The 12,439-nt window shown below is 43.4% G+C and overlaps 1 protein-coding gene across 18 annotated transcripts in view; it reads right to left on the reverse strand.

Moving 5' to 3' along the window:
• sif (guanine nucleotide exchange factor still life) overlaps positions 1-12,439 on the reverse strand; it is a 92,215-nt gene that overhangs the window by 18,761 nt on the left and 61,015 nt on the right. For all 18 annotated transcript variants that reach the window (XM_030384327.2, XM_030384325.2, XM_030384331.2 and 15 more), the window contains 5 exons: positions 11,671-11,898; positions 10,552-10,738; positions 5,952-6,066; positions 3,833-3,984; positions 216-424 (listed from right to left, as the gene is read on the reverse strand). In XM_030384327.2, the coding sequence (XP_030240187.1) occupies positions 216-424; positions 3,833-3,984; positions 5,952-6,066; positions 10,552-10,738; positions 11,671-11,898 (891 nt within the window). The remainder of the gene's footprint in view (positions 1-215; positions 425-3,832; positions 3,985-5,951; positions 6,067-10,551; positions 10,739-11,670; positions 11,899-12,439) is intronic.

Here is a 12,439-nt window from a genome sequence, read left to right on the forward strand (position 1 = left end):
CCCAGCGCCAGCTTCGAATCTTGTTTTGGATGTCAGGTCTAGGGGCCAGGGGTTTATTTTATTTCATTTTAGTTTTTTGTTGGGTTCGGGACGGGTTTAACGTGTTTGCGTTTTGTTTCTTCTTGGTCATGTTTATATAATATATATATATATATATAGCGGTAGAGAGATGGGGGATAGAGAGGGGTAAACAGGGCTGAGTACTAGGCACTTACTTGCTCCGCAGTCTTGAGCAGATTCTCAATTTCAAAGCTGCTGGTGCGCGATGTTGGCTTGGCCACGCCCAGTCCTGAAATGATGCCGCCCCCGCCAACGCCAACGCCAGCGCCAGCGCCGGCTGCCAATTGCGCCACAGTTGGCTCCACAAATGAGGGCGCCGGCGAGCTTTCCGCCTCCGGTGAATACAAATCCTTGCCAGTGCCATCTAGAAGGAGAGTACACGATGGGGCCATTAGTTTCGAGCATGAGTTAAAGATAACAGTTAGTTATGTTTATTATTATTTGTTTTTGGCTGCTGCTCATAATTAGTTGCCAGTTGCCTCTGGCCAACACAGACTGCGCCGCTGCTGCGCGGCTGCTGCCGGCTTAAAGTTCGATTAAGCATTTTATTTATGTTGTTGCAGCTTGTTTGTTAATTTTAAATTCCATGTTTGCGCAATAAAAAGCAGCAGGAATTTAATACTTGCAGAAATGGCGCCCCAAAAATAAAAAGAAAACAAAATATGTATGTAGAAAAAAAAAAGAAGCAAGCAACCAGGCAACGCCAGCCAGCCAGCCAAAGAGGCAGGCAGGCACAAAGCTGAAAGTAATAACAACAAAAATACAGCCGGCAGCCTCCTGGCTAGGAGCGGGCCAGCCAGCAGCGAGCAGGAGCAGCCAAAAAAACAACAGCAGCAAAAAGAATAACAACAACAGCCACAACAAGCTGTATGTATTTGCTGCTATGTGTTTGCCACAACGTCCAACATAAGTGGGGTAGGGGGCGAAGGCAGCGCGAGCTTGGAGTATGTGAAGGCAACACACACACACACACACAGAGATATCTGTACGTACATATGTATGCAGGCGCGGCAAAGATTTAACCAAGAAGCAAAAAATGGCCCATACACATGGCATGCATACACGTACAAAGTATGTGCATGCATGTGTGTGTGCGTGCGTGTGTGTGTGTGAGCTCGTGGTAGTTTTGGCAGCGCCAGGAAGCGTTTAAAAATCATGTCCTTGACGCTCGGCTCCTCGGCTTGCCACATGCAAATTGGTTACAACAAATTTTATGAACATTTTGCTTCAAATTTGACACCACACACAGAGGCTAGGGGTGTGCATGTGTGTGTGTGTGTGTGTGTGTGTGTGTGTGAGATATTGAAATTGCCGCCTTATAAATTTCAAGTTGCGGTCTTCTTACAAATTGCACGTAGTTCTCCAAGGCAAAGCTAGACAACTACGGAGACGTGGCTAATAACTTATAGACGTTGTTCGTTCCACACTTTGCTTGCTTGGTTGCTGTTGCTGCTGTTGTTGTTGTTGTTGTTGGTCATTTAAACGAGCAACTCGAAAACGTGCATTGGCCATAAAGTCTGGCATTTTAGTAGTGGCTTTACTTAAACTAAGACGAGTGTGTGTGCGTGCGTGTATACGTGTGTGTGTCCCTGGGCGAGGCAGGTGGGTCACAAGTTTATGATACGAGCTGTGCTGGTGGCTAAGCCCAAACGTGAGACTGTTAAAAACATATCGAATGCTTCTTCCACAGCTCCTTTTTGGCATGTCGTCAGGTGAGAAAAGAGCAGCTGGCCTTAGCTATTTTGACAGCTATTGATAGCTCAAAGATATTGACCTGACTAAGTTATTATAATATCATATATCAGAACACATGTGCGCCAAGGCTCGGGGCACTTGCTATTTAGCTTCCAGTTTATTGCCAAAGTTTGCGCTAGATATATATAAATATTTAGCCGAAAATCAGTTGGCAAACTATTTAAGCTCTGGCTGTAAAATTTAATCATTTTTAAAGCAGGCTAAACTTTTGGCTAAACTTATATACACATGTATATACATACGTAGCCATGGCAAGCTAATTAGATGCACTCGCTCTATAATGCAAACTTTCAGAGAGAGGGAGAGAGAGAGAGAGACAGAGAGAGAGAGAGAGTCAAAAGAGGAACTAATTATCTGCATGACTACAAGAGAGTAACATATGATAATGAAAACTGTTTCGAATACACTCAAAGTGCTTTTGGCTCTTCTTTTTAATTAACCAAAAAACGAAAGAAAATGGAAACGAAAATGGAAATGATGTAACGTTTGACCAGCTTCAGTTGTACATTCAGATATATACATACATGTGTATATATTTATTTATATGGAGTAGACACAGCTCTTGCTCTTCTCTGATTGCAGTCTTCATCAAATTGTGCATTTAATAAGCTAAAAGTGCTTCAACGTCAAGTTGCATGCCCCGTTGCAGCGTTTGCCCAAGTTCCTTTCTCGGTTTAATTGCCAAAGTGAAATGTAATCCAGTTTTTCTTTTTCTCTCTCTCCCTCTCACTCGCTCTCACTCACTCTCGTGTTGCTGCCCGTTCCCTCATTCATGTTGAATGGCAAACGATTTTTGTTGCATATGCCGCCATATCTATAAGCCATATGCCACAAATGTCCGTTCATCAGCCGACTGTGTGCCAAAATGGCGAATATGCTACAAAATACGCAATGCACACACACACACACACGCACACACATTGCCAATACATGTGGCAGCTGCATATGAGTCGTTTAATTTTTTCTACATATACATATATATAGCTATATATGTATATACTTGATTTTTCTCTTTATTTTCATATATGCCTTCGTGTTGTTCTTGTTTTAGTGTTTGCATTTTTTATTTTAATTCTTTTTTAGTTTGCTGTGCCTTTTAATTGTTTGCCGCATAAAAATGTTTCATTTTGTGTACTATATAAAATACACACACACACACCCACAAACACATGCATACACGTTGTTGTTGCCGTTGTTTTCTGCGTTTGTTGGTTTTTAATTGTTTTGTGTTCTTAGCCACTTCGGCTTTTTGAGTGCAGTGCAGCGTGTGTGCGTGTGTGTGTGTGTGTGTGTGTGTGTGTGTGTGTGGGCGCAGTTTGTAATCCTGTAATTATGTAGTTGTTGTTGCTGCACAGCGAAACGAAACGCAACGACAGTATGGCATGCCACACACACACACACACACATACACAGGGAACTATTCGTTTCTCCCACCCACACACTATCCATCCCTCTCTCTGTCTCTCTCTCTCTCTCTCTCTTCCTCGCTCTGTTAGCACGCTACTTATTGATGTAATTGTTGTTGCATGTTGTATGAAGCACTTGCAACATGCATTAAACGAAAAATATAAATTACTTTAATGAACTTTACAAATTCGCATGCGCGCCCGGAAATGCGCTTTACGTTTCCGCTGTTACCGTCACAGCGCCAACCACACAGAAACAGCGAGAGGGAGAGGGAGACAGAGAGAGACAGAGAGAGAGAGGGAGTGGGAGATGCGGGTACACCGCACCTTAACCACAACAACAAGCACAACAACAAGCACAACTGCTGTGATTAGTATGCTTTTGTTGTAGCCGTAGATGAATGTTGGGCTGCGGCTTTCAAATGCTGAAAACAAAATAACAGAAAGCTAAATAAAAAGTATTTATATATGTGTGTGTGTGTGTATATATATAGAAAAACATTCCACGCACAGTTTTTGTTTCTGTTTTAGTTGAAAGCCAGACCAAAGGTATTTACAGTTCGCATTTATATACATATGTATATGTATAGAGCGGCGATAGATATACTTACTCCAACCGGGAGCTGGCACAATCAGTCCAGTTATCATCTCTTCGCTCATCACTGGCGGATCTGTGGGCGGCGGCGGGCACACCAGAGAGTCAATCATATCGTCCGTTACACGCATTATGCCCACTAGATCTGGCGGCTCGGTGCGTGAGGAGCTGTACAATGGGAAGAAGAACAAGAACAAGAAGAAGAGTAGACAATGTTAAAGCAACTTTGGATGAAAGTACACAAAATAATTAACATAATTTGTTGTTATTGGATTCGAGTTGAGAGTCCACGATTTAAGGCCAAACACCTGGCTGACCTTTTTCTATGTCAGTGGCAAAAGATGCGGAAAACTGCTTTCCAACGTGCATAATTTGAATGGGATTTGGGAACGTGTGGGTGGGTGTGGGACGAGGCTGGTCCCTGGTCATGGGTTACAGTTTGCTGCCTCGCAAACGCTTAACACAAAAGCCAATGCGGCCATAAAGAGCAGCTAATTAGGCTATCAAAATGCCTGGCTATGCGCTGGCCGAAGGGTCGTCGCCGTCCCGCCTCAAAAGCCAACTCCCTGTGCTTCAATCCTGAACCCAGCGAACCCCCGAAACATCAACCCTACTTCAGCGCTCTAGCCGCAGCCATCTCTCTCGCTCTCCCTCTCCCTCTCCCTCTCTCTCTCGCTCTTCTATATGGGTAACTGGTCAATGTGTTTGTGTTCATCTGTGGCTTTAGTTTTGTTGTTTCGGACTTTGTCATGAAAATTGAAAAGCGGAATATTAAAAGCTCGGAAAACTTGCTCGTCTCTGCCATTTTTGGTGCTAAATTTCCCATTTTTGATTTGTTGCGAAACTATTTTTTTTATACTGTTCGTGCGCGTGTGTGTGTGTGTGTGTCTCTGTGCTGCTTATTGGCCAACTACAGCTACTAAAATGTACAAAAAGCTTGTCGAATGTTGACATATTTCGAGGTTTTTCTTTTTCGCTTTTTTTTTTCTCTAAATTCATTTTGAAAGTTTGTGCGGTATTTAATATTAAACGAGTGTGTGGCTTTAGAGGTTGAAGCAGCCAATTTCGAGGGGTTTTTCTCTCTCTCTTTTTTTTTTCGGTAGCTCGCTTTGAGAATTTAAGATAGATATACTGTACACGAGTAGGCGCACAAATTGTGCAGCACAAAGAAAAAAAAAATGTATAAAAGCTGCCATTAGAAAAGTTAATTGATTTCTCGAGTGCCATAACAAAGCCGAAGCTGTCAGAAAAATGCATCGTAGAGCGGAAAAAACGACCTGAAAGTTAGTTCAGCTTGTAAAGGTTGAAGGTGCAGGAGGTATAGGAAATATATATGTATATAATATATGTATATATAGTAAGTGCTTTATCTGGCTTGCCTTAACAAAATTTTGTGATTTCGTTAGTTTGCCTTGCTCTTTAAAGTACTTTTAAAAAATTGGGATTAATTTAGATTTATTTCTCTACTTTGATTTGCATAAGCTCAACTGCATATGTTATTCAATAAAATAATATTGAATCGGGGATTAGGCACGGCTCGATAAATCTGTAATTAATTAATATTTAAGCAGCTTTGGCACCTCTGCCAGATCTGTTATCTCAAATAGCAAAATTAATGAGATTCAACAACACATGATACGGCATAACTAAACAGAGTTCTGTGAATTGGCCTCGGGCTGCGGAGCTGCAATATGATTATTATATTGAATTAAACGAAATGCCAAGTGAAGCTGAGCAATCGGCCTAGAGCAAACTTTAAAGGCAATAGCTTAATTCGTTTATGAAACAAAGCAAACTCTAGGCAATTGTTGTGCTGGCCAGCTGAGGCATTAAAAGAGCGATAAATGTCATTGTTGGTTAAACAATGGCCAAGTTGTTAATTAGTCTACACATACATATATACAATATATGCATGTGCATATATGTTTATATTTATATTTGATATCTGTTTAAACAATGAGCAGCCATATCGACAGGCAACAATGGCAAGTAATAGAAAAGTAAAGCGGGAAATGGGAAATGGGAAATGCAAGGCTCGCATGTCGCCTGCCTTGAAGCTGATGCATTCAAGTCAAGAGCATGCGAGACGGACAATTGACAGAGTGACTGGTGTAAAATGGATTAATGCAACTTACCGCATCATCATGCTGAGCGATTGCTCCTCCTGCAGCACGCTCTCCAAGTACATCATATCTAGATCGGAAACAATTGCGCCATTGATGACCATTATTTCGTCTCCCTTGATAATGCCTGCATAGAGAATGAAGTAGACACAGAGACTGAGTTAAGAGCGAGCGAACGTTTATAATATTAACTATTTCCATAATGTCTCTATGTGTGCGCGTGTGTGTGTGTGTAAACAATAGAGTTTCTCTGCAGTTGGGGTAAAATTTAATAGTTGCGCGCTATTATTGTCTGCTTGGCAGGAGGCGGTCCCGTAACAGCATCAGTTGTGGGCGAGGCAGTGACAACTTGCCTTAAGATAAGCGCCCATGTCTTGGGCTAGCGATAAAAACAATAACAAACACAATGTGCTCGGCGCATTGTTCATACGCCCCGTTGCCAGTTTAATGTATTGCATCTAGCTCAACTCACTCTCTGTGTGTGTGTGTGTGTGTGTGTGTGTGTGATTCGTGTTTTCTACAACATTTATTTCGAGCAGGCAGCTGCTTGGCTTCATTTTTGTTTTGTTGCACGTTATCAGTGTTGTTGCAGCTACAGCAACTTCGACAGATATGCGCACGTGTGTTGGTGTGTGTGTGCATGGGTTGTTATCTGTCTGACAGTTGTGTATTTTATGCAAGAGTCTGCTGCACCTTGAACCTGCCAGCCAGCCAGCCAACAGTAACCAGCTGCACCACCAGCAGCAGCACCACCAGCAGCAGCACCTCCTGCACAATTTTTGCATTTTCTACAATTTCAAATGGATTTTCCTTTCTATTTCTTTTTCGTGTGTGTGTGTGTGCTTTTTGTGTTGTTTTCGCAGCACATTCGTTACGTTTGCGTTTACGTTTCGTTACGTTTTGCTGTGGATTATTTGGCTTTAGCTTTGGCAGCGCATGCATTAGACAAATATCTACTCGACTTGATATTTATTTTGTTTACTCTGTTGCGGTTGTTCCAGCTTTACGCTGTTTTGCAGTTCTCTCTCTCTCCCTCTCTCTCTCTCTCCCTCTTTCTCTTTCTTAGTTTTTTTGGCTGCGTTGACAACAGCTTTGTTCTTGGCTTGAGCAAATTGTTATTTCGTGTTTGCCAAATACTTTGCCACGCTTGTTTTTCAACACTCGAGTGTGCGGCATGCAACTTCTGTACACATGCAACGCAGGCAGTTGGTGCAAATGTTGCTGCTACCAGTACTGTTGCTGCTGCTGTTGGTGTTGCATTTGTGGCCATCATTATTATGGATGGCTCGATGGCTGCTCGACTGCGTCTGTTTGTTAACTGGGAAAAAGCCAAGCAAACAGGCGCCAGTTGCCAGTTGGCAGCTTAGAGTGGCATGTGGCAAGCGGCATGTGGCATGTGGCATGCGGCATGTGGCATGTGGCAGGTTGCATTTAAGCACATTGAATTAGGGCACACTTTAAGCGCTCATTAAAGGCAACTCAAAGACATTTTGGGGTTTCAATTAGCTCAAGAAAAGTGGGCAGCCACAGCATTTGCATTTGCTGCAACGGCTGCTGCATTTGTGGTGGTTGCATGTGTTTTTGTTATGTTGCAGCTTCTCTGGTTGGCAACTGCCTTGGACAGCGCTTGCCCAGTTTTGTTATGTGGCGCCCTTAAACTGGTCTTTGGCACTTGCTAATAGGCATTTAAATCAATTCTCTTTTCTATCTACCTCTCTCACTCCCTCTCCCTCTCTCCCTGACTCTCTCTCTCTTTTGGAGTTACCCTAATTTATGCAGCCACACGCACTTGTTCGTTTCCCATTTACATACATAGCTTGGCAAATATTACGTCATATTTATTGATGTCCTTGAATAATATCCTGTTATTGTCCCGTTATTATCATTGTATTGTGCACACTCGCCGATTGCTGCAACTTGTTATCGTTCGACTCGCTGCACACTTTTATCGTGCTCGTAACTTTTGTAACTATTTATTTATGGCTCTGCAATTGCGACACTTTTTTCAACCGCCCCCTACCTGCCCCGCCCCCGCCCAGATAATATTCATTGCCTGAACTTTTCGAATATGCGTAAACACGTCGAGCTTAAACGGACTAAGTGTTTGTGTGTGTAAATGTGAAATTATATTTGAATTGTATTTACGGTTTAAGTGCAGCAAGAATGCAGAAAAAATATTATTGAACTGTTGCTAATTGTAAAAAGAATTGCAGTTTTAATTGAGCTAAATGTGATTGGAGTTGGGTAATAAGGACTTTTCATTAATGAGAAGATTTGATAAAGGCTAGTAAACATAATTTGGAAGGCATTAAAATACGCTTTCTTTGATTTTTCCACCAAAATAAATAATTGCATAAAATTTTTATTAAATTAAATTAAATTTTTAAAAGAAGCAAAGCCTTATGTAAAGCAGTGCTGAAAGTCTAGAAAGTCATTTCATTTTGTAAAAGCATTATATCCTCTTCATAAGTAACTTCTAGCTGACTCTTAAAAACAATTCAAGCTGGCAAAAGACCAAAAATCTAGAGCCAACCGGCACTCCTGTCTATACATATATATTGTATTTGAATTTAAGAGCTCTGGGCTCAGTGAAGTGAAGTTAGAGCACAGTAGAAACTCATTGACTTGAATAGCTTACTCTCTGAATAGAAATTTAATGCTGCTGAAGAGGTGAGCAGCAAAAGGAGCTTTGTACTCTAAGCGCTAGCTGTAAGAGTTCTTAATAGAAGTTTTATATATACGCCAAGCAGTCTGTTCAGTGTTTCCCTCTCATTCCACTCATTCTCTCAGCACCTCGGCTGATCAAGCCGCTAAGCTGATGCTCGTAGCGCGAGCATATGAGAAACCAACCAACTTCTGATTGGTGCCTCGACAGCTCTTCAGTCAGAGTGTCTTAATATTGATTACACTAAGCTAAAATCTCTCTGGAGCTCAAGAGATTAGCTAAGTGAATTGTTACTTTATCTGTTAAGCAACTCGTATTTAATTCAATTACACCTTGATTATGCATATCCACAAAAATTACAGTTTACCCAATGCAGCTGCACAGAACATAAAAAAAAGTTACCCAAATTGAAAAAAAAAGACTGGAAAAAAGAAAAGAAAGTAAACAGGCAAAGTCATTAGCAAATCTGGCACTAGCTGCAGCACTTTATTTGCTGCTCATTAAATTCAACACCCTGGCAAAAACTTGTCCAGTGGCATTGTTAACGCAGTTTTAAGCCAACCGACAAAAAAAGAGAAAGAGAGAGGGAGAGGACGAGAGGGAGAGGGAGAGATTGAAGCAAACACAGACAAAAATGGAGAAAAACTCATGGCAAATTATAAACTAACCGCCAGTGGCAGGGCTAAGTTTTAAGGAGTCGCGAGTGGGCGGCTGGGGGGCGAGGTGTGGCGCGGATTCATGTCTCAGTTTTTGCTAACGATTTTCGGTGCACATTGTTTTATGGACTTTTGATTCGTGTTGTTGTCCCCGCCGTTGTCGTTGCCACATTCGCACTCAACGTGCTTAATGAGGTTTCCGCTGCGCGACTTTCTTTCAGGTTCATCACTTTTGCAAGTGCTGGCAGTGCAGTTATACGCCAGGCAGCACCTGGCAGGAGTTGGCGGTGCCAAGACGGAACCAGTGTCAACATCAGTCGACATAATTTAAAGCGCTGCTCGAGTGGCATTTCGACTGCAAGCACTTGACTGCAGCTCGCCCAGCTCCCCCAGCTCCCTCAGCTCCAGCTGCTCCCACTATGCATGCAAATGCCAACTTAAGTTGATTTTAAGTGATAGAAAAACAACAAGGGGGTGGCAAAGGTAAGGCACGGCCAGGTGGGGCCAGGCAAGGGATGTCTAAGATGACGCCCGAAAAGCCTTTAAGAACACAGGCGCTATGGCCCTGTGGCTGTCATTACAGGTGCATACACACAGAGACAGAGACAGAGACAGAGAGAGAGAGAGAGTGGGAGATAGAGAGAGGGAGAGGGTGAGGGAGAGGGAGCCAGCACAGCATCTTCGAGTGCGCTGCTCATCATCCGACGTGATGTCCTCTGCTGACTGTTGAGTTTTTCATGGAGCAGTTGCTGCTGCAGCTGCAGCTGCAGTAGCTGAGGAGCCTGGCCCTGAGGAGCTGCTATACAAACTGCTGCTCACTCCAGCCGCAGCTTCAGTGCTCCACTTGACTCTGTGCTCGGTGCAACCAAAGCGAGTTTGGCTCAAGTTTTTTTGTGACATAAAAGTGAAAAGCATTTAAATATAAAAGAAGCGCAGCTCTCTCCCCCTCTCCATCCCTCTCACAGACAGAGACAGAGCTAAAAGCGCATGCCAACACAGTGATGTTTGCTAGCCGGTAGCAGGCTGAAAGTGGAGTGGGCGTGCCACTTGATAATATTCTTGGCCAACATTGGAACGCACATTGTTTCACAGTTGAACTACGGCCGTCTGTCGGGCAGTCGGCAGCAGGAGACTTAGTTGGCCTGCCAACGGGCTGGCTCCCCTGATGTTTGCCCATTGGCCAATGGCCATTTGGCATTTTGTGTGTCATAAATTGCGAGTGAGTGCACGAATTCAGCTGAGCTAAGCAGCTGTAGCTGCTCGAGTGCTATATTTGCCCGAGTGTACTTACCATTGTGCATGGCCACGCTTTTGTCCTCGACGCGGCTCACATAGCAACAGAGCTCATCCTGCCGCTCCGCGTTCTCAATCAGCTCCGCCTCCACCGAGAAGCCCCACATTTGCTCCAATGTGGTGCGCTGCAGCTCCACCTGGTACAGTATTTTCATGCACACCTCCACAAATTCGTGATTATGTAGCTGCGGAATGGAAATATATAAAAAAATATATATATATTACCAAAATTAGCTATACTGCTAAGCAGCTTAAAAAAAATAAAGAAAAGAAAATTTGACTTATTTTCGTGGTATTTTACATTTTTTTTTCTCTGTTTTTTTTTTCGCAGCACGAGTTTCAATAAATTTGCTGTTTGGCCCCCAAAAAGTTGTTTTAATTCTCAATTTATTGAGCAGCCGGAAAGTTTCGTACAGCTGCACTTTTGACCTGGCAATATTTACAGCTTGTTGTTCAGCCCGAAACTTTTTACCGAGTTCTGTTCGCAATTTTGTTGAAGCACTTTGCCCCGAGACTGAGCTGAGCTGGGCCGGGCTGACTTGGCAGCTTGAGAAATGGCATCCGCAGACTAATCGCCCGCTAAGTGGCTACATATTTCGGGCCTCAGGTGGTGGGTGCAGCAGACACAGCTGTGGTGCAGCCAGTGCAGCAATGAACTCCGATTCAAGCTAAACTCTGCATTGCCAAAGAAACCGAAAGAGCCGAACGGAGAGCCTCATTTAAATGATGTCATTAGCCGTGTAGAGCTAATTCCACTTGTGAATTATCAGCTGTAATTAAACTTGAATCGGATGGCAACGCATTGGCTGAATCTCAGAGCTCATTGAAGTCATCTATATTAAATCCGAAACACTTGTGCCAACAAATCGCATTTAATCCTTTCAATTGGCAATTCCTTTGTTGAGAGGGCACCGAACAACAACAACAACAAATAAAAAACTCCCTTAATTGCCCTTAATTTTGAACAAACAGCAAACACATGCGCAAAGTTCAAAGTTCAATCGCAATTGCCACCCACACAGACACAGTGATAGGCGCACGTGTGTGCCTGGGCGTGTTTTTCTTTTCGGCTTGTGCTGGGGCCGAGTGGGCGGAGCTCTTGGTGTAGGTTACTTACATAATTTTCAATCAGATCATTGCGATGTGGCACAAAGTAATTGTGATCCTCCATGTCACGTCGCTTCTTGACGCGCACAAAGTGCTCCATCGGATTGAGGTTGCGACGGGCGCAGGCGCTGGCAAGGAATTCCTCCACAGACATCGCGTCACGTAGATAAACTGTCGAGTAAGCATTGTCGGGCATTGCAACTTTGAAGGTTTTTTCCGGCTCGTCACGTGAATTCATCTGGAAAAAGGCAGAAAATTCGATTGGATAAACAGGTGAGCATATACCACACACACACACACACACTCATACACACACCACATACACTCATACAATGTCATTAAGGTTGCTGCTGCTGCTGTAGCACACACGGAAGTGAAAATTGAAAAATAGCAAAAACACATTTCTATCCGAGAGCAAATGTGTAATGAAAAACGTCAGCAGCAGCCACCCAGCCATCCTGCCCATCCCGTCAGCCAGCCACCCAGCAGGCAGTCGACAGTCAACGGACTCTGACAGACAGCAGTTTGAAGAAAACTCAGTTAAAATGCTTAACGGCATCATCGTCCTCTGTGCGAGCAGGGTTTGGTTAACAAAGCTATAGCTGCAGTGGCAGCGGCAGTGGCAGCGGCAGCGGCAGCTGGTGTCGTGGAAGCCGTGTTTGCAGCCAACAGTTTGGCCAACTGGTAAACGAATCAGGCGCCCAGCTGCCAGCTGAAAATTGCATTTGTATTGGCAGCCATCGACGATGGTTTTGCTGGCTGACTAACTTTTAGCTGCT

The sequence above is a fragment of the Drosophila navojoa genome, chromosome 4 (genome assembly GCF_054131105.1).
Source record: "Drosophila navojoa isolate 15081-1374.11 chromosome 4, UAZ_NAV_1.0, whole genome shotgun sequence".
Taxonomy (NCBI): Eukaryota; Metazoa; Arthropoda; class Insecta; order Diptera; family Drosophilidae; genus Drosophila; species Drosophila navojoa.